At 34.4% G+C, this 23,547-nt stretch overlaps 2 protein-coding genes across 4 annotated transcripts in view; one reads left to right on the forward strand and one right to left on the reverse strand.

Annotated features, from left to right (window-relative positions):
* LOC102619841 (putative E3 ubiquitin-protein ligase LIN) overlaps positions 1-9,945 on the forward strand; it is a 40,560-nt gene extending 30,615 nt beyond the window's left edge. Inside the window, exon 7 of the transcript XR_008052573.1 lies at positions 9,664-9,945. The gene's annotated coding sequence lies outside the window, so the exon portion shown is untranslated. The remainder of the gene's footprint in view (positions 1-9,663) is intronic.
* The window catches only part of LOC102620678 (protein argonaute 2), a 42,714-nt gene extending 25,913 nt beyond the window's left edge, over positions 1-16,801 (reverse strand). The window contains exons 1-3 of one of the 3 annotated variants that reach the window (XM_052435487.1): positions 16,031-16,792; positions 14,524-15,712; positions 12,663-13,853 (exon numbers count right to left, since the gene is read on the reverse strand). In XM_052435487.1, the coding sequence (XP_052291447.1) occupies positions 12,663-13,853; positions 14,524-15,712; positions 16,031-16,325 (2,675 nt within the window). In that variant the 5' untranslated portion in view covers positions 16,326-16,792. Of the gene's footprint in view, positions 1-11,969; positions 13,854-14,523; positions 15,713-16,030 lie in introns of those variants that run through there. The other 2 variants (XM_052435488.1, XM_006468371.4) reach the window with 2 other exon arrangements.
* Between the last annotated feature and the right edge of the window lie 6,746 nt (positions 16,802-23,547).

Raw genomic sequence — 23,547 nt, forward strand, 5'->3', positions numbered from 1 at the left:
CAATTGTTGAAAGCAGTACATAAATTACAAATTAAAAGATGTTAGATAATGATTAAATTTCAGGAATATTGTCAAGCAACTCGGCAACAACATTCGCCCTAATTGACAATTTCAGTATTTCATTCAACTGCCTATTAGGACCGTAGACAAGACAACTACCGACTACCGTAACATCTATCTCTTTTATAAGTTCTTTCCATCCTTAATAAATTTTAAGAGAATGTGTTGAACTCACCTAAATTCCAAGTGAAGTGCGATTTGTGATGAGTTTTTGCCGCAACAATTTGTTCTTGCCGCAACAGTTGGCTAACCAATTAGTAAACGTTGATGATCAAATTGATTAATCGTAAAAAGAACGCTATCTCTATTGGGCTTTTCTTGTAAGTTGTAAGGCTTTTTATTGATTATAAAATTATCTTATGTTAGTAATAGTATGTGCAAAATATTTCTACTGGGGCCAACATTTTATGTTTATTTAATTTATTTTTTTACTTTTATTTAAAACTTCAAAAAAAAATTATTGGTGGGGGGGCCATGGCCCCCCATCGCCCTTAGCACCCTCCACCCCTGTGTGTGTGTCACATTTGGAAACTGTGAGAAAAAACTTACATTGGTCAGGTACACCTTCTCAACATACTAAATCAATGCACCTGACTAGTAATAACTCGTTATTTAGGCCAATTAGATGGTTTATAATAGATGTTGAAGTGATGCACCTAATCTATATAAACTCTTATGGAGAACTATGAATATTATACACATTTGATACTAATGCAAGCAATTGTCAATTGGTCTATGTTATTCAGTCTCGTTATCTACAAGACTACAACATTGGTTTTCTTTATTTCATTCATTAAAAACAGTAATTCCATAATACATGGAATATATGAGAAAGATCCATTATCCTAGTACTGTAGGTAGCACCATGTATGCCATGGTGTGTTCTAGACCTGATAGAGCATATTGAGTTTGAGTTGTTAACAGATTAATGAGGAATCCAGGCAAGGAGGATCGGCATGGTGTTAAGTGGATTTTAAAATATCTTAGAGGAGTTGTAGGGCATGGTATTTTATATGGAAGGGTCAATGAAGCTACAACTCAAGTTTTTGGGTTTGTGGACTCAGACTTTGCAAGAAACCTTGATAAAAGGAGATCAATTATAGGCTTTATGTCTGCTTTTTGTGGAGCTGAAGTGAGCTGGAAAGCTTCATTACAGTTAGCAGTAACTCTCTCAGCAACTGAAGCAAAGTATATTGCTCTTACAGAAGTTGCTAAAAAAACAATATAGCTTAAAGGCTTAGTGTATGAACTGGGGCTTAATCAAAAATCAATTTCAATTAGCTACGATAGCTCAAGTGCTAAACAATTGAGTAAAAATCCCAAATACCGTGAGAGAACTAAGTATATTGATGTGAGGATGCACTTTATAAGGGTGAAATTGATTGTGGAGTGATAAATGTTATCAAGATTTCATCTTAAGATAATCCAGCAGACATATTAACAACAACAGTGCCAACAATCAAGTTCAAAAACTCATTGGACTTAGTTGGGGTTGTTAACTTTTAAGTCAAGTTAACAGATGCTGAAGCAGTGATGAGTGAAGTAGCAGTATAATTAAATTAAGGGGGAGATTTGTGAAGTAGTTAGTTAAATTCTATTACTCATTGATGAGGTGGCAAGCAGAGTCAGTGCGTGTGTGGGGACCAGCTGGTGGTTAAAGCTGTTACAGCTAACAACTGTATTCTAGTGCTGGACATAAGCCTAAGGCGACCTTATTAGAAGATCATTTTGGATTAAATTTTTTAGTGCCTTAGAGAGCGAGATAGAAAATACTATGTAAGAGAGATTTAGTTCTGATATTTTAAAGTTTCATTGTAATCAAGTTGAACAATAAAAGCTTCAAGCGTTGCTGGGTTCTTCAGCCAATGATGTAAGTACCTTGGTACCAAACCACATTATTGTACTAGGTGTTGATTCTCTGGTTTCCTTCCTATTACTTGTTCTTTAGATTGTTTCTGATTGACTCTTGAATGTTCTTGATCAATTAAGTTAATTGAGGTTTCTGGTTAAATAATTAAGTACTCTGGTTTCATTACAAAATCCAAAATGGGTCCTTTCATTTGATTTTGGTTTCTCCTAACTATCTGACTTTGACCCTGACACTTTCACTTCCTCTTTTGGTGTTATTTATTTAATTGAATCCCATTTTTAATAAAATCACAATTTCTCACCTCTCTTTCTTGTGATTTTATTTCCCTTCTTTTTCTCCCTCCAATTTATTATTATTATTTTTTTGTCTAAACCACGAGGTGGTCCTGAGTGGGCCCCAACTGTGGGAGGCACCTTTAAGCCCATACCACAACCCAGACTAATCAATGCTCGCACCGGGTCAGCCCGTAAGGGGTAAAGTGCTGACCAAAGTAGTGACTCCATATGAGAGCAGTGCTTGAATCCCTAACATCTCTTAAGGAGTGAGAGTGCCGAACCACTCACACCAACCAACCCATACCACAACCCAGACTAATCCCCGCTCGCACCAGGTCGGCCCCTAAGGGGTAAAGTGTTGGCCAAAGTAGCGACTATTAACATATATGTTTCTATAATATTGATTTTGATGATAACAAATAAGATTAAGAATGATTAATCTTTTAAGCTCAAATTATTTAATATTCTTTTTAAATAAATCATTATTTTCACATTATAAATGTTTCATATTTAATGGAAAAATGATTTTATGAAATTGGTTGTTTTTCAAAGTTTATGGTTTAATTGAAAGAATTTTGAAAACTTTGATATAAACAAGTATTGCTTGAAATTTTGGTAAAGGACTTATTTGAAAAGTGTCATAGCATCTTTGGCAATATCATAATTTCAGAAAGTTTTGGGATTAACAAAGTATTATTTAGAAATTCTGAAATTGGACTTATTTGAAACGTTTCATAACGTTTTAGGCCTTAATACAGTTTTGTAAAGTTTTGGGGTCAAACTGTAATTTCAGAAAATAGTGCACTGCGCAGGTTACTGTAGTAAGCGGCTTACCGGATTCTAAAAACCGAAAATCCGGATTCGGGGCAGTAAGCATCCGAAACGCAAACGGCTAACCGGATGTCCATAAACGGCAAGCCGGTTACGACCAAAAATGTGCATAACGGCTAGTTTTTGAGTTCAAACTATATAAACTCAAAACCAATTCATTTTTGGTAACTCAAGCAAGCATAAACAAGTGCACACAACTTATATTGAGCTTCAAATTCGAAAATCTTCATAGATTAAATCTTTATTGAGCTATCATTTGTAAATCCACTCTTAAAGAGAGTTTTTGTTGTAATTTTCATTTCTCATCAAATTGTGAGAGTACAAGTGTGAGAAACACTTGGAGTGAAGAGATTGGAGAGATAATCTCTTGTTGTAAAGGTTCATTGACACCTTGAAGTCAATTGTAAACGTTTGAAGCCTTGGAAAGGCTTGGATAGTGAAATCCTCAAGCCCGGTGTGCTTGGAGGCGTGGACGTAGGCGGGGATTGCCGAACCACGTAAAAATCCTTGAGTTTGCTTTCTCTTCCCTTGCTATTTAATTATTGTGCTTTGATTGAACTTATTGCTTTCAATTTTTATTAAGACATTAGATTGCTTGTTGTGTGGATTTGCTAGTATAATTTTTAAAATTTCAATTCACCCCCCCTCTTGGGTTGCACACTCATATTTCATTTGGTATCAGAGCGAGGTGCTCTTGTGTAGACTTAACCGTCTAGAGTTAAAGATTAATAGCAACCCAAATTAGTTCAACTTTCATGGAAGGCCAATCCACCACTAGACCTCCATTCTTTGATGGTAATGATTATCCCTATTGGAAAATTAGGATGAGAGTGTTTTTACAAGCCTTAGATTATGAACTATGGGAAATAGTTTGTGATGGTTCATTCATTCCTAGGAAGAATGTTTTAAGTGAATTGGATAAGAAAAATATGTCTTTAAATTCCAAGGCTATGAATGCTTTATTTTGTGCCTTAGATAAAAATGAATTCCATAGAGTTTCAAATTGTTCTAATGCTTATGAAATTTGGAGAAAACTTGAAATTGTGTATGAGGAGACTACAAGCGAGGAGGAATTTCATGAAGTGTCGAATTTGGCACTTATGGCAATTGGAGATGACTCGGATGATGGACTTGATGAGGTAAACGATCTTTTTACTTATGATGAATTATATGATGTTTTTAAAGAATTGCATGATAATTGGATAAAAATTGGTAAAAAGAATGCATGTTTTAAAAAGAAAATGGTAGAGCTCAAAAATGAAAATGAAAATGAATCTCTATGTGCAAAGATTACATGCTTAGAATTAGAGAATAAAACATTGCATGATAGAGTTGCATTATCAAATGAGAAATCTAGCACTTCACATGAGCATCTAGAATCATATGTAGATGACTTGAAAAATGAAAATGGTGCTTTACAAAAATGCAATGATTCATTAAATGAAAAGATTAAAGGACTATAGTTAGATAATAAAATGTTGCATGATAGAATTGCATCATTCACATGTAAACAAAGTACTTCGTATGAGCATGAGAAATCACATGTTGATGAATTAATAAATGAAAATGAAACGCTTAAGAAAATGAGCAATGAGTTGAATGAGATTGTTTTGAAATTCACAAATGGGCAAAAGATGTTGGATAACATGCTTAATTCACAAAAATGTGTGTTTGATAAAGGAGGACTTGGGTATAAGCCTTACTTGAAACAAAAATATTATAAGAATTATTTTGTTAAGGCTACCTCCACAAATGATCATAAGATTATTTGTCATTATTGTAATGAAAATGGTCATATGAGATTTAGATGTCCAGTTAAGAGAAATACGTATTATGGAGCAAAATGTATTTGGATTCCAAAAGGAACTAAATCTAACGTTCAAGGACCCAAGAGTATTTGGGTACCAAAGCACACAACTTGAATATTTTTTTGTAGGTACCACAAACAAGGAATGGTGAAAAGTTCCTTGATGAAACTTGTGAGATAATCATTTGAGCATGATCTAAAAAAAAAAAAAAAAAAGGATGAGGCAAGATGATTATTTTGGTAACAATTCTTGCCATATTAATTTTGTTGAATGGATCATGATAAATGGATAATAACTTGAATTTGTGAAAGTATACTTGTATGGTTATATGATTGAATTATCATTGTGTTTAACATTGAGTGCTTTATCATGATGCATGGTTATATATATAAGATGATAGCTTGTCAACTCATCATGATGGTTTTGTTTGATGTTAATGTTTATGAAGTGTTTAAGCATGATAGATAAGTGGTGTGTTTGATTTATTCACTTTTGAATGCTTATATGTTTAATTTTTGTGAAAATCTCTAGTCTGCACATGCTATAATGAATTGGTCATAACTTCTTCTAAAGAACTCCAAATCTAGTTCTGTCAATTTTATTGGGAAGCTAACTCAATTATCTTTCCAATGGTATATAGCCTGCACGTTACTTCTTGCTCAATCAATACAGTTTTTATTCCGAATTTGACCTTTCTGCATTTTATTTTTGAATGTTTATAAGCACTCCAAATCAAGTCTGCACAAGCTGTAATGAATTGGTCATACCTCCTTCTAGAGAACTCCAAATCCAGCTCTGTAAACTTTATTGGAAAGCTAACTTAATTATCTTTCCAACGGTATATAGCTTGCACGTTAATTTCTGCCTCAAATCGGACTACCGGTTAGCAAAACCGGAAAGCCGGATTCGCAAGGAACGCTTGCTGGACCAAACCGGATTTCCGGTTCTGTCAATTCGGAATTCCGAATTCGAGCTGCATTTTGGCAAACCGGCAAGCCGATTCTCTCTTGCTATCTTCTGGATCCAACCGGCAAGCCGGTTCGTGTTATCCGGAAAACCGGATTTGCGTGAAACATTTGCTGGAACCAACCGGATTTCCGGTTAAGCTCATTCGGCAATCCGGTTTCGGGTACTATTTCAACTAAAAGCCGATTACTCCTCACTTGATTTCATTCCAAAATCCATCATTCTCATTCGTTTTCAATCCAAATTGATTCATATAAATTATTCCCCATCCATTCTTGTGTCTAAAATCATTTTAATTGATTCAAACTTACTCATTTTACTCAATAGCTTGAAAAATTCGAATTTGTGCATTTTGAGTATTTCAAATTACCACTTCCATAGTGTGCTCTCCTTATGGATTTTACCATAGTTTTCTATTATATTATGCACTTACATTTTCATATGCATTGTTGCTTTCGTTGTGGATTGATGATGATTATTGTTTGATCTTATGCAATCTATGATTGGTGAATGGATGCATTTTTGTACTTTATTGATGTATTGTCGAATATGCATTACTTGCTTTAAATAATATCGAAAGGGGGAGAAATCCATGATCCTTGAGATCTTGGCGCATATGAGAGTGTAAGTTATATTAAAATGTCACATTTGATCTTTGATGAGTTTAGTTGTCTTGATTTCTAAAATATGATTAGTAATTATAAAGTTTGAATTGTTGACATTATGCTCTTATGACTTTTGCATTCCCTTGCTTAGCTTATTACTTGTTCTATTTTGGATAATATGCTTTTTGAACATTTTTATTGTCCAAAGGGGGAGACAAAGTAATAAATCTTTTTAATGATGTAAATTGGGGAAATAACATGCATTTTGAGCATTCTTTTAATGGTTGATATATGATTATGGAATCCTCGGATTTAATTTTTACAAGTGTTGGGGGAATTCATATTGATTTTGATGATTAATGATTATATGTGCATTGCTTGATGAATTGATGGAGTTATTGGTTTGTTATAATTGTTGAAGCTTATATCTTTTTAACCATGTTGTGTATTTGATAATTTGTTCATTTTTAAGGGGAGACTTTACCGAAATTTTTGCTCGCACAAAATGGGTAATATCTTCATCGAATTATTTTCATGATATTGTTTCAATTGCATCTATCTTTCCTTTTTACGATGAAGGGGGAGATAAATATGATATGTTTTTGGATAAAATCATTTTGGTTAAATTTTTTAATTGGCCATATATTTAGGGGGAGCATACAATATGATTTTGAATAATATGCATTTTGAACTTTTTTGTTGTCAAAAGGGGGAGAATAACATGCACTTTGAATATTCTTTTGATGATTTTGATGATATGTGATTATGGTGAGTACTTGATGATTTTGAGATATGATGATAATTTATGAGTAATATTACTAAATTTGTATTTGAGGTGATGCTTGTTGTTAGGGGGAGATTTTGTCGAAATTTCTATTCGGACAACATGGGTAACAAATTTCCTACTCTTATTCTTTTCCTTTACGTTTTCTTTTTTTTTATGAACGGGGAGAAGAATACATGTTTTCGAATTTATAAAAAAAAAAATTCTTTGCCAATTAAGTTTTTTTTTTCTTTTTGATGATGAGGGGGAGAAAAATCCATGTATTTAAATATGTTATTTTAGCTAATTGGCAAATTGTAAAAGAAGATTATATTTAGAGGGAGCAATTTTTGGAATCATTCTTTAAATACATGAAATATTTGTCATCATCAAAAAGGGGGAGATTGTTAACATATATGTTTCCATAATATTGATTTTGATGATAACAAATAAGATTAAGAATGATTAATCTTTTAAGCTCAAATTATTTAATATTCTTTTTAAATAAATCATTATTTTCACATTATAAATGTTTCATATTTAATGGAAAAATGATTTTATGAAATTGGTTGTTTTTCAAAGTTTATGGTTTAATTGAAAGAATTTTGAAAACTTTGATATAAACAAGTATTGCTTGAAATTTTGGTAAAGGACTTATTTGAAAAGTGTCATAGCATCTTTGGCAATATCATAATTTCAGAAAGTTTTGGGATTAACAAAGTATTATTTAGAAATTCTGAAATTGGACTTATTTGAAACGTTTCATAACGTTTTAGGCCTTAATACAGTTTTGTAAAGTTTTGGGGTCAAACTGTAATTTCAAAAAATAGTGCACTGTGCAGGTTACTGTAGTAAGCGGCTTACCGGATTCTAAAAACCGAAAATCCGGATTCGGGGCAGTAAGCATCCGAAACGCAAACGGCTAACCGGATGTCCATAAACGGCAAGCCGGTTACGACCAAAAATGTGCATAACGGCTAGTTTTTGAGTTCAAACTATATAAACTCAAAACCAATTCATTTTTGGTAACTCAAGCAAGCATAAACAAGTGCACACAACTTATATTGAGCTTCAAATTCGAAAATCTTCATAGATTAAATCTTTATTGAGCTATCATTTGTAAATCCACTCTTAAAGAGAGTTTTTGTTGTAATTTTCATTTCTCATCAAATTGTGAGAGTACAAGAAACACTTGGAGTGAAGAGATTGGAGAGATAATCTCTTGTTGTAAAGGTTCATTGACACCTTGAAGTCAATTGTAAACGTTTGAAGCCTTGGAAAGGCTTGGATAGTGAAATCCTCAAGCCCGGTGTGCTTGGAGGCGTGGACGTAGGCGGGGATTGCCGAACCACGTAAAAATCCTTGAGTTTGCTTTCTCTTCCCTTGCTATTTAATTATTGTGCTTTGATTGAACTTATTGCTTTCAATTTTTATTAAGACATTAGATTGCTTGTTGTGTGGATTTGCTAGTATAATTTTTAAAATTTCAATTTACCCCCCCTCTTGGGTTGCACACTCATATTTCAGCGACTCCATACGAGAGCGAGACTTGAACCTCTGACCTCTCTTAAGGAGTGAGAGTGTCGAACCACTCACACCAACCAATTTTGGTATTTATTTTTATAAAATATATTAATGTGGACAAGTAGTTTTCATTTATTATTTGTTTAATATGTATTTCGTTATTTACATTAGCTTTAACTTTTCTTGGTTGTCATGATTATGTAAGGTTGGCTGGTTTGGTCCTGTTTTGGACTGAATCTTGCATTATTTATTGGATTTTCAGCAAGTGATTAAATTTCTGGGTATGTGCAAGCTTTTCTTCTGACTGAATCGGATCGTTTGAGCACAGAGTTGTTATGGAAAAGCTGTAAACTATGTTTGGGTTGGAAATATTTGAATGGATTTGTTATTTATTTGTAAAAGTTAAAGATTGTTTGGCTCTCGCTCAAAAATGGGTTCTTTGACATGCAAACGTCTTGTTTTGGTTGTTGTTGCTCTGTTTATGAGAACTGCATGGCTGCCTTCCTTCTTTGGATTTGTTGGAATTGAACCGAAGAGCGTTGAATTTATCCAAACTCGACATTTGTCTGCGGATTCTGATTCTGGAATTCGTAAAGATAAGTTCTTGGAGGTTCCTCAAATTGTACGGGGACTAAACGATCAAAAGATAGCATTTGCAAGGGCATGTTTGACCGCTAGATTGCTAAACCGTACTCGCACGATTCATTGTACAGCAAGTATGAAAACGTGGTATGTTTCTTTCTATCATTTGACTTTCGTCATGCCACCATTGCTGGAATCATCGCGCTATGACAGAGCTCTCGAGGAGCGAACACTCGCTTCTCTTTCATTAGAGAGACTCACAAAAACTTCAGGTATATATGATAACACTTGATCATCTTCATGAGTTTTGCTTTTGCTTCCAATAAACCTAAAGAGTTACTTGTATTTCTTCTCTGCAGTCTCCGCATGGGATAAAGAGGTAATTGGACCTCTTCAGAATCATGGTGATGAGCTTATTTCGGTCTTCACAAGAAATTTGAAGCTTCAGTAATTTCAAAAATCTTCTAGCTTTCTCCTCCTTTTTAGTGCGCATGGATTACGCATATGTGTATCATATAGTTCACTCTCCAAAGTTTTGTTAATCTGTGTTTAGTTTCTGTAAAGCCTAATCTCTAGTAGAAAATATCATTTATATGTTACCAAGATTTAAGAATGTATTAGGTTTGATATATAAAATTATGTGCGCGTAGTTGTTTTTTTTTTTTTTTTGACAAATAAGTAGAAATTTCATTTCATCTTAAAAGTTCAGATTAGTAGAAATTCATTACCGATTAGTTCAATATGTGTATAATTACATCTATTACAATAAACAAATTAACTGAGCTATTGAATGCTTACCGACGAACGGGGAGGAAAGAGTGCACTGAAATATCAGTAAAGCATATCTCCACTAAAGATGCACACAATATGTCATAGTATAATCAGGAATATTCCTAAACTTTTTTTAAGAATTTTCGCTTTTATTAGCTCCACTAATTGTTGATAAAATAACAAATCTCTTATAGAAACCAATCTACACAATGTATTTTTCTAGATCTAAAGTTTAAAAGCCTAAAAGTTTTAAATCTACTAGAAAAAACACATTTCAATAGAAAATCGTTGCAAAAGAACCCAAAACCACCACGCAACAGTATTTAGATAGAGCAAAAACCATGGACCTTCACAAAAGAAATAGAAAGGAACAAGCAGACATAAAATAAAATAGAGAAGAACGTGCTTGTTGATTAAACTAAAAAGATCTCTCGGAACAATACGAGAAAATTGTACTTTTGATTCTTTTTCATATGAACAGTTTTGTATTACATAACTGTAATTTTTCAATGAAATGATTAATTGATGTGTAAAAGTTTTTGCATTTAATTGGGAAAAGGACATTCAACCCCTCAACATTTAGAAAAATGGACAAAAAACCCCTCAACGTTTTAAAAAGGACTTATAACCCCCTTTCCGTTAACAAACACCGTTTGTTTTAACAGTAAATTTATTTTTAATTTTTAATTACTATTATACCCTTATAAAAAAATTAATATATTAATTTGAGGATATATCACAATTAATAATTTTTTAAAAGCTTAAAATTGAGATACAATTATTTTTTTGCCAAAATTATTTACTATAAATTATACCTTTCTAACAATAATAATATCGTTTTGATTCCTCAAAGAAAAATGGTTTAATCAAATTTCGTTTTATTAGTAATAATCACATATGAAAGGTTTGATCATTAGAAAGGTATAATTTATAGCAAATAATTTGGGCAAAAATGTAATTGTATCTCAATTTTTAGTTTTAAAAAAATATTAATTGTGACGTGCCTCAAATCAATATATTAATTTATATTTATTATAAGGGTATAATAGTAATTAAAAATTAAAAATAAATTTACTGTTAAAACAAACGGTGTTTATTAACGGAAATGGAGTTATAAGTCCTTTTTAAAACGTTGAGGGATTTTTTGTCCCTTTTCCTAAACGTTGAGGGGTTGAATGTCCTTTGCCTCATTTAATTGGTGTATGCCAGCTAGCTGGCGGTTCGATCTGTATCCAAGGTATTGGAATTATATTTATATAAAGATATACTGACTTGGTAAAATTTCTATTAGGTTTGTGGTTGATGTTCTGTTCTTAGCTATGCTTATTAAAAAGAAAATTCCCTCTCCACGTTTGTCAACTACCGTTAGAAAATCCAACAAGATGAAAATGAGTAGGAAAAACAAAGATGGCATATAAATCTATAATGTGCCACTTCTGCGTTCCCCCTAAACTCCCATTCCTCGGCCAATGACCAAAAACCGATTGGCATATTGGTTCAGTATACCACCTATAATTTGTAACAGAATTAAGAATTTGATTATTAACATCTCTTTTGCCAAATAGCTAATTTTATTGTTTTTGATCAATTATCAAGCATTACTTTTGGGGTAGAATCCCATGAGCCTCCGTTTTTTAAGCAAAATAAAATAATAAAATCTGCATTGTGAGTGTTGAAACGAAGTATGCTTCTGAAAAAAAATGAAGAGATAATTACCTATAATTTGTAACAGAGATTAGCTTGATTTTAGTCACGAAGAGTATATATACGCTATTTGCAAATTCAGGTATCAATGAAATTTTTAGGCAAACTGCATCGTTGCTAAACCGTGTCCTTTTATGGCTATCTAAAGCTGCAACGTAAAATGGAAAATCAGTCTGCAGATATACCAATGATCAGAAGGAAACAGAATGCTAAGATAGAGAGCCAAACGCCCGACATGTAATGTCATTTAAACCACAATAACATAACATCCTTTAAACCGCAGAGTTTAATTTCAAACACAGACACACGAGCACAGGAAAGACATCACAAACATCAAATACCAAGTCCAATCGCTTCATCCATGAGTTGGTACAAACTTCAAAAGAGTAAGCATGTTCAATTCACAAAAGACTTGAAACTCATTAGATTCACGCACAAACTCCTTTATTAGGTGCTTAAGAAAGGAGTAAACCTGTATTGCAGCAAGAAGAGAAAGCCACGTTGCCTGCTTAAGCAAAATGGACACTGTCAAGAGACTCTGAGCACTTCAGTAGAACAGTGACTTATGGCTATCTCTAACCCTACCGTACACAGGGGAAAGAGATGGAACATGTTTTGGCCCTTCAAACAAAATACATCATGTTTTCCAGGTCCGTGTGCAACTTGTAGAACCTCTCATCAAATGAAGCGTCCGATGACAGCGATGTCGAAGTCAAAGATGAAGATGATGATGAAACTGAAGCTGGAGATTGTCCCTCCATTACTGCCTCATGGTACAAGCGACCTCTGTACGCAACAAGGTCAGCATAGTACACAGGCGGTACCAATGACACAGGCTTAGTACACCGAGCAAAGGTGAAGCACATGTTATATATAAGCTTCTGCAACTGATCAGAAGTAAACCCGTGCTCATCCCATAAGACATGGTAGTGAGTGGGCTTGCTTGTTCCAAGGCTTCCGTAGTGGCTACAAAGGTAAAAATCAAACTCAAAAGGGTGCACAATATTTGTGTCCACAACTGTCCCTGGTGGCACATTGCCACTGGAGGTTCCATCCATCCTACCCTTTGGAAATAGACGAGTTTGATGTCGCTTCTGGGCCACAATAAGTGTGATTCTTGGGTGGTAATCCATTGATCTGAATGCCATCTTTAGTGGTACCAACTCTTCATTGAGAACCATATCGAACTGGCCCTCGCTTACTCCATCTCGAAACACTATAATCTCTTGTGGCCTGACTTTATTCAACTGAACATAAGATTTAACAACCTCCAAGCACATGCCAGCAAAATTCAGAATTTTCTCTGTCCTATGATCTTGGGGGCGCACCCTTGCCACATATCTGTTCGCAGCAGGCCAATTTACAGTGGCAACAACAGCTGCTATAGATGGACTAGTTTTGTTACTCGCACCAGGATGATTAACATCTGCACCCACAAACATAACATGGTCTTCACCCTTGAAGTAAGGCAGCCTGTCAATGAGCTCTGCGTTGCTGCCTCCAAGCTTCGCATTGATCTTGAGTGCAAGATTGGCAAGATATTGATCTTGACCTTTACCTTTGTTGGCATTCGTGGACAAACAACACTGAGTCACCACACCAACTTTAGTCTCAGAAATCCACTTGAGATACTTGTAACCATCATCCTTCCGAGACATTACACAAATAAGAATCTGCAGATGACCTTTGCCAATTTTGTAAGCCCTTGAAGTAACATCTTCAAGGAGTTCCTGAAGCCCTCCAACATTAGAGAACAGACGCATTGAAGCAGGTTCACATAAGACAGGCCACTGCATGTCCATGCCTAGAGTCTTGCACCGAGCCATAATTTTATCAATAAATTGGTCTTGATACAGTCTATCATATCGTTCAGAAGCGCTGAAGTCAACTACAGCCCATCGATCGATTCGTTTACCTTCCACAAAAGCTCTTCCTCCAACAAGACTCCAGTGACATTTCTCACCATCTACAGTTATTCTTAACGCCTTTCCACCATGAGCACCTAGCTTCAATTCCGGTGGCCCAAGGACGCGTCCCACAACATTGGTCATGTTTGTATTGACATCAATACCAAAGTTACGAGTGATCTCCCCTCTGCCAATGAAATTGTGAAAAATTAGGATTAAGCCAAATTATAGTGACATACTATTTACCCCCAAGGGCGTGGTCGGGTTGGTTGCAGTGAAGCTGTAGCCTCTACCAAAACCCGGGTTCGATTCTTGGGGGTGGTAAGGGGGGTAAAAACTGTATTTGGGCTTGCCCACCCCACCTTACCTTTTATAAAAAAAAATAGTGACATTCTATTTACTCCATCAATCTGCATACATTTGACTTCAGCATAAAAATGCGTAGGTTTACTAAATTTAGTGTTAACAATTACACTAACAATAATGTGATCGACCATGAGTGATGCACATTGCCAAGAAAAGCTAAGAAGAAAAAATGCAGTATTTTCACAGAAAAATTTCAGACAAAAATATTTATGAATCAATTAGCTTTAAAATGAATCATTATGAACTCAAAAAGAATGATATATTGGAAGAGATCTATTTTTCACAACAACTGTTTCCCTAACATTTAAAAGAAAAAAAATTTCCATAACTTCAATGAATTAAAAAATTAAATTAAAATTAAAATTAAAGACATTAATCTATAACTCAATGATTAAACCATCCAGGATCAGTTTATGCAAGAATTGAACTTCTACAGATATTTCAGAATTAATTTCTTATATATAAAAAACAAAAAAGTTGCAGTTACATACCCGCATGGTCCAATTCCTGACCGTACCATTCGAGAAATCATGTCCTGTCTATCCACTGGCTTAGCCAGTGACATATTCTTCAAAAATAAACCAGTATCTCTATCCAGATACTCTTTCGGATATATCTGCCCTTCAACTAAGACACAGAACTCCATAGGCACATGGTTTTTTCGATTATTTCTTCCTAAATCTAAACAAGGAATATCTTTGTACATAATATCCTTGCCATACTTTTCCCTGAAATAATCAACAAGTCTGACTTCTCTTGGTGGATCCCTGCCCTCTGGGTCTGCAAGAGTGAATGAAAGACGCCGTGTGGTCTCCCTAGTCAACCCAGCAACACTGTATTTTTGTTTGGTCTGACGGTGAATTACGGTAACTTTCAAGCCTTTCAATGCATTCTCAACTTTCCTCCAATCTCTAAAACCATTCACATCAAAATTAATGTGCTCCTGCAAAAAATCTATAACTGGCAAACGCTTACGAAATGCCAAAACAGAGTAGTCCAAACACAATGCCAAACCCTGGGAGGTGGCCTTTAGGCCATGTTGAAACCCTCTAGATGCTGTGAGTCCATACCCAAGGTCATCATCTGGAAAAGGTTCAACAGGGTGGAAACTTCGGCCAACGGAAATCATACGCCGAGAAGGATTCTCCTTCATTACTACATCCATTCCTTGCAATATATCACGGGGAATGGAAAAGAGACTCCCCGTCAAGTACTCCTTCAACTTGCAAAGTTTCAGCTCATTCACAAGCTTTATGGTGAATACGTAAGTACGATACTTCATGTCTTCTCCTTCTGGGAACTCCACATTAAATTTCCCAGTTGGCAATTCAATAGCACTGAAAATATTCTTCTCACCATCATAAGCAGTCATCGACAAAGGAAACTGATCAGGATAGTCCTCACACAACTTGTTCCTGACAATAGCCAAAACAGTCTTGGACAATTTCACAGGCCGACCATGATTGGGGCCTATGTCAGGTTTAACATCAATGTCATAATGTCTTATGGTACTCTCAGGAGTAAAATTGACTGGAAAATGGTTGACAAAAATGTTGACAGTTCGGATCGCAAGTGTGCCACCTCCATCTGGACGTTTAATTGGAGTATATCTAGCTGCATTGTGCGAAGACGAAGAAGAAGATGAAGCCACCGGCTCCGAGATCTTCAATTTTTGAATTTCTGGAATAATAAAATCAGCAATCAGTAAATAAAATCACTCCTGACAGACAAATCTGATTCCATTTACACTCATTTTGGTGCAATTACATGCTCCTAGTCCTTGAAAACAGTTCCATTTCCGTTTTTTAAGAATTAAGAACAAATTCGATAGGAATGCCAATATTATCATAAACCACAAGTTAAGAAATACATACAACATAATAATACATTGTATTTTAAACATAAATAAATGAAGATGTCCAAGAACAAAAAAAAAAAAAACGATCTGAAAGAAAAAGAACCACCTTTCCACAGAATTCAAAAGAGAATGAATCATACCAGCAACAACAGGTCGAACAACCGGTGAAGCTGAAGGGTCGGGCGGAGGCTGAGGCCGTGGCTGTGGTGACGGAGCTCTGACGGCTGGAGACATCGGTCCAGACCACGGTCTCACCGGGGGTGAGGGACTGCCGTGTCCCGGGGACGGAGCCGACCTCCGCCATTGAGGCTGCTGAGGTCGAGGCTGATGATGACGAAAGTCTCCGCCGCCGGTTCTTCCGCCTCTGGAACCGCCGTCTCTTCCGCTTCTGCCGCCTCTTCCGCGGCCTCTCCCTCTGTAGCCTTCTCTCTCCATTGGACTTGAATTCGGGAACAAAATCAATCAATCGCGAGTTACTTCGCCGTCTCAAGCTCAACTCAGCACTAAGCTCTTCTTACCAATTACCAAATACCAAACAAAAAAAATGAATAATTAAAGACCGAAGCGCGCAAAATGCGTGTGCGAGAATTCTACGGTCTTACTTATTATAGTACGGTCTCCACGTGAATTTACCGAAATGTCCCTCGCGTGCAATTCCTTTCTTACTGCTTAAGAATTCTAAGGAGCCTTAATTGGGCAAACTATCATTTTTATTTTTTTTTTAAACTGAATGTTACAAAAAAGAAGTAACGGAGAAGCAGCAGCAACGACTTAAAAGGAGATGAGATTTGGAATTGGAATATTGGTAATTCCAGAAGCTTCGATGAAATCCATTTTCGATGGGAAATTTTCCAGGGAAACAGCGGAAATTTTGAGAGGATTCTCGTACTTTTGCTTGGAAGCTGAGTTGGTTCATGTCTGATAATCCGATCCTTTCATTTTATTTATTTTTTAATTAATTTAATGATTTTGTATTTAGAAACAGATTAAAAGTGGTATTTATATTTTATGTACTTATTTTATAATTTAAAGGACTTTTTGAAAAGAAATAAAGTAAAAACAAACGCCTTCTGTCACGCGTGCCGCGTGGTGTTATTCAAACTTATCAAGGAGGGGAAATATTTGATTTATATGGTACGGAAAGTTGACTTCTTTTGACATCAACAGGCCTAGGTAAATATTAAAACGACACGTAAACTCTCAACGTTACATGTATTTGATTTCATTTTAAAGAGAAATATTTTTTAAATATTTTAAACCTAGCGATTGAATCTATTATTAATAATAAATTTATAGAAAGTTTTTATCTCAGTTGATATAAATTGATAAAGTTTAATAATTAATTATTACATAATTTAATAAGATAATGTCTCAGATAATGAGCGGTTAATTACTAAAAAATTGTATCTCAACTTTATAAAAATTATCTTTATCGTTATCGAAAAATCTTATTATCATCCTGTTCTTATCTTTGACCATACACCGTCAACAATGTTATTCAATCAACTATTTTAGTCAATCCTTCTAATCTTGGTGTAAACAATATTTCTTTGAAGTAGACATTATATTATTTTAATTAATTTAAAACCATATATAGGTGTCACATTTGGAAACCTTGAGAAGTCCGGCTCATCATAACATGCATATCACATCATGCATACGTAGTGCACCTAACTAGTAACAGTTTGGAGGCCTTAAGCCAACTGTTTTTTTTTTTTAAATTATTTTTAAGGCTTTTCTACATTAAATTTCCCCATTAAACAACATAACTCTTAAAGAAATATTAAATACCTCAAAATTTCAACAATTATGAACAAGATCCAAAAAAAGAATAATAAAAAGATATTTATTTATTTCTAAAAGAACATTAATTAAGTTGACCATGTTTATTAAATTTGATTCAATTATTTACATTTGTGATATTTAAATCACAAACTTCACAGCTAATTCAAGACGTGTATCAATACAACGAGTAAAAAATATAGTAAATTTTAAATAATAATAATAATAATAATTTAAAATAGAATAATTAGAATGATAGCACATACAAAGTTGATTAGTTGAGATGAATATGATGGCCAAATATTAATCAGTTGATAAAAATGAATTTTATAGAGAAGATTAGAAGAATTTTCTTTATAGATAGAATAGCAATTTTTTTTTTTAGTTGAGCATTGTTGATTCAATATCTAGTAGTTTTGAAGTTTGATGAAATAGACTTAATAGAATACTAAAAGTTTTAAAATCAACACTAATACTTTTAAAATAAAGTACTTATTTTTTGGAAAGGGAAAGTATGGAATTTTTTTCTTGTAATTATTAACCAAATAAATGTTGATAATTGATATAGTGTAGAAATCATTATTATACTATAAAAATTATATTTTCATTAAAAAAAATTACTTTTAAGATAAAGATTATCAAATGTAGAGATAATTATGAATAGGAGTAGTAGTGGGAAGATGTTTCTACAATATATAATATATATAACTTTAAAAAATTAGAATATTAGAATAATTATTACTATTGTATTAGTAAATAGATACCTAATTTTTTTTTTTTTACCTTCTTAAATATGGGGTCCAGGAAACCGCCTAATGATAAAGCCATGCTTTTGCCAGTAATAACTTACTATCTAAGTTAGTCAAGTGTTCTATAATGGATACTGAAGTGACGTACCTAATCCATATAAATATTTATGGACAACTATGTATATTAGACACATTTTGATACTATTACATGTAATTGTCACTTGGTCTATGTTTTTTAGTCTCGTTATCTACAAGACCGCAGCATTGGGTTTCTTTCTTTCAATCATTAAAACCAATAATTCTATTATACGTCAATTTGATAACTTTAAATTTGTATTCACTGTATTATTTATTCAACTAATTTTTTTTATTGTATAACAAAGAGAAAAATATATCTTAAAAAATTAGAAACACGTCTCTTTTTTTTTCAAGTTTAATCACATTGATTGACTCTACTTAGGGTGTGTTTGTGATTGAGGTGCTGTGGTTTTTAAGCTACAGCTGCTGTGAAAAAAAATTATAACTATGAAATAAAAGTTAATAATATGTAATAAATATAAATTTTAAATAATAATTTTAAAAAAAATTATTAAAGATATAATATGATTTTTCATCATACAAGTGAAAAATCATATTAATATAGCTTCCAAGCTACAAACACCCAGTGTTTATCAAATACTTTAATGCTATATTTTTTAAATTACAACTGTCCAATCTCAATTCCAAACGCACCCTTAACTGTCCAATCTCAATTCCAAACGCACCCTTAACTGTCCAATCTCATATCTAAAATCTCTTCTTAGGAAAATTTTGTTTCTAAATCACTTTTATAAACTTGCATATAATTATTATAGAGCAACCAAGATGTCTGATATAATAATCTTTGAATGTTGTAACATACTCTCAAAAATACCAAAGCGTTGTTTATTATAAATTATAACTTATCTTTTAACAACTGATAAGGCAAAAAGTTCAATAGCTACAACTTGACAAAACGGTGGTTGATTATTCTTAATGTCTGCCATCAATTCCTAAGCTATAATACGGCTGTCGTTTAACCATTTAATAATGCAATCATTTTAAAATGCGACTGTAACATGAGAAATAATTTGGATTAAGCGCAATTATTCGATAGCTTGTCTCTTTGGATGTATTTATTTTGTAATTCTCGTTAAATTTGAGCGGTCAAAAACATTTTTTTCCTGTCTGCTTCTGATGTCTTGGGTGTATTTTCTTGGATGGCGGATGGTGTGTAGTGCCCATTCCCACGATTTGACTGGGATTTATACTAAAATCTGAGAAGGGGTAAATGAAAGTAATTTATTTATTTTTTTATTTATCATGATTTTTAAGAATTTAATTTCTATTAAAATTTAATATACATCATAATATAGAATTTAAATTTCACACCAAAGAGTGATGAACTTAAATTCATTTTCTATTGGAAGCCAAAACATCCAAAATTACCCCTTCAATCTTTTATTAACTTGTTTAATATTATCAAATTATTATTATTTACAAATTTATTTTATCATTTTAATATTGCAGAAAATTAATTTGTATTAGTAAAAATTAAAGCAATGATTTAAATAATTTAATAAAATCACTTTATTTATTTTATTAAATTTTAAAAAATAGAAATACAAATTTAACAATCACTGGACCGTCGTCGTTGCCACCGCCGGACTGCCGCCTTTGCCGCCGACACCTGGCGTGGGATGTCACCGCCCATACCGTTGGAGTCGCCGGCCAATGAGAAACGTCGTTATACCGTCACACAAGTGAAAAAATGAATTTATCTTCTTCAAATCATGTTAAAAGAAATTTGAAAACTTTCTAACTATCTCAGATCTGGACGAACATAAAGTATTTCGACCAAATAAGTTGTTTCAATCTGTAGATCGTCAAGTTCTGATCATTTTCATATAATTCTCGAGTTGAAATGACATGGTATAGTGGTGGCCGGCGGCAAGACACGGCGGTTCCGACGGCGGCAACTCTATTTTTTTGTTGTTCAAATAAAATTTTAAAATTATAATATATTAATTAAGAAATTATTTGTATTATGTCATAATTTATTTAGAAACAAATTAAATTAAATTAATTTTAAAATAAAATTATGTTAATAAACTTTTTGAATAGAGGTTAATTATAAATATAATTATATTACTTAAAATAAATTTTTTAGTTATTTATATAGTATATTAAATAAATTTATTATTTAATTTTTTGAATTATATTTATGATAAATATTGAAAGTTTAACACTAAAGGGTGAAATTATCCAAATAAAAGTTAAGACATTTTCTTTTCTTCGTATAATTTTGTAACAAATCAAACATTAGAAAGGAATTTCAATATATTCTCCTCTCTTTTCTTCCACTTTTCTTACTTTTCTTCAAACTAAACAGTACCTAAAGGATCTTATAAAAAAAAAAAAAAAACACTACCTAAAGGAATTATCGCTATAGAAAAGTAATGCATGCAATACAACTTATTATGTACTATTCTAATTTACAAAAACAGATATATATATATATATATATATATATATATATAGATATATATATATATATATATATATAGATAGATAGCCCGGCCCGGAACTAGTGGTCCGTCTCCCTCTTTGCCCTTTACAGTCGGTTCTTTTTCCCCCAATGATCCGTGGAAAGTGGAAACAGACAATTACGGGCCTTTAGCCCAATTATGTTTGCACGAACTGTGAGATGGGTCCCCATCTCAAAATAGGCCTTTTAACACCCCCACAAAATTTCTTAAAAAATAATTTTTTTAAAACTGAAATTACTAAATAACTAAATACAATTTAATTATTTTCTTATTTAAAATGGAAATCCAATTAAACACATAAACAAATTATTCTTTTAACGAAAAACTACACACACCAATTCCATAATTTATACTTATTTTTTAATTTTAATAAAAAAATTTTTGAGAAAATGATAGGAGTTTAAAGTTATAAAAATAGAAACTATATATTAAAAATATAATATAAGATTTTAGGACTCGTATGTAATTTATAAATAAAAAATTTTAAAATTTATATTTTTTAGGATAAAATTTTTTATGGGAAGATGGTTGATATTAATATATGTGTGTATGTGTGAATTGTTAAACTAAATTGAGTTTATTTTAGGAAATAATATTAAAAAGGGGTGCTGTAAGGATTTTAGAAGGGTGTTAAAAGCTCCACTCTTCAACCTAAGCAAAAACCGAATCTTAAATTAATTGTTGAGTTGAGCTACATGAATTGAGCCAAGCTGTATGCGTCAAAATCATAAAACAAAAAGAGAAGGACGAACTTCAGCTTTAATGTGATTATTAGTCTCATATAGAAACAAAATTATATACAATACAAATCATTTTGTTTTTTTTTTTTTTCTTCTTCATCGAACATACATCTATGGATTAGATCACTTTTAACTTTCAAACTACAATTTCAAATGTTTATCACCAAATAATAAACTTTTAGTACATGAACTAAAAGCCGCAACCACTAAACTACAATATCACAATTAAGCTTATATATATCTGCATGTTACCTGTTTGGGAGAAATACGTCGACGAGATCAGGCATGGTGAGCAGATATCTGATGGCAGAGCTCTGCGAACCGGTGTGTTCCGTAAAAGCCTGGTGCGCGGGGGAACAGGAGCAGAAATATCCTGCTCGTCCACGAGCACGTCATCCGCGAGGCCAATTTCCTGTAAGAGGCATAAGGCCATTCCGGCTAGAGGTCGAGAGGCGAGGAGACCCGGTCGACGGCAGTTGGCAAGACATGCTCTCCAGCCCGAGAATCTAGGCACAACAGCCACGCTTTCCCCAGAACCACGGCGGAACACGCAAGATCCCACGTTTGCCCATAACGCAGCATAACGCAACAGTCAGAGTCCCAGACCGTCCCCCAAAAAGCGGAAACAAGATCTCACAGAACCACGACAGCCACGCTTTCCCCAGAACCGTGGCGTAACACGCAAGATCCCACGTTTGCCCACGACGCAGCAGTCAGAGTCCCATACCGTCTCGAAAAAAGCGGAAAACTGGGATTCAGAGGAAGCCTATAAAAAGGTAGCCAACGAAGGTAAAGGGGTTGGCATTTTAGAAATTCAAAAGAAGAGAAAACCACGAAAAAGCCATAAGATCTGTGGCAAGCGTTTCCCGAACCTTCATATCTGACTTGAGCGTCGGAGGGTTTGCGCCGGGAAAACAACCGGCGTACTCTGACTTGTCTGTGTGCGCAGGAACCTCTGGAGAAGAAGCCTTGCGAGGAGACCTCCTGGTCGTGATGAAGTTGGTCGAGCAGAGATCCTGGTCGTAGAACGAGGAGAACCGGAATCCCGCATCAACATTTTGGCGCCGTCTGTGGGGATGAGAGCAAAAAGCTTCTGTTGATAGCAAGAAGAGGGGTGAAGCAAGTGAAAAGCAATGGTGACAGGAGGAAGTAGTGCACAAGGGGGTGATAAGAGGCTTAACGATTCCGTGACGCTGAGGGAGATAGTCAGTGAAGCACGGGAAAAAGTCATGTTCGACCGGATGGAACGGATGGAAAAGCAGATGGAGACCTTGACAACCATCCTGCATGAGCTGCGGAGCGAGCGAAGGGTAACCCAAGAGAGAAGGGTGAGAGGCGGTGGAGTGGCACCAGGTCCCAATAGTGCGGGGAGAAGTCAAACCACCGGGAGATTTGGTGGTGAGAGAGGTAACGTACCTCTGCGGGGAGAATTTCATAGAGAAAGAGAGCAGTCTCCGGCAAGACAGACTGGTGACGAGGACGACGGGGTGGTGAATGCAGAGGAAACAGAGTTGAGGCAACACTTGCATGATGTAGAGCAAGAGTGGGATTAAGTTGCAGCACGTGATCCTGGTCGTGCAGTGCAGCTGGAGGAGGAAGTGCGCAGACTAGCGCAGATAATTGACGACATGCAAGGAAGGAACAGAGCCCCTGGTCGGAGGATAATGCTGGACGGAGAATCACCGCTCGCAGCAGAGATCATGAGGGCAGTTATTCCGAGAGATTTCCGCCTCCCAGACCTCAGATACTCGGGAAGAACTGATCCGCTGGTGCACATAGAGCGCTTCAACGACATAACTAGGGTACAAGGATTATCTCA

Source organism: Citrus sinensis, chromosome 2 (genome assembly GCF_022201045.2).
Source record: "Citrus sinensis cultivar Valencia sweet orange chromosome 2, DVS_A1.0, whole genome shotgun sequence".
In the NCBI taxonomy this organism is placed as follows: domain Eukaryota; kingdom Viridiplantae; phylum Streptophyta; class Magnoliopsida; order Sapindales; family Rutaceae; genus Citrus; species Citrus sinensis.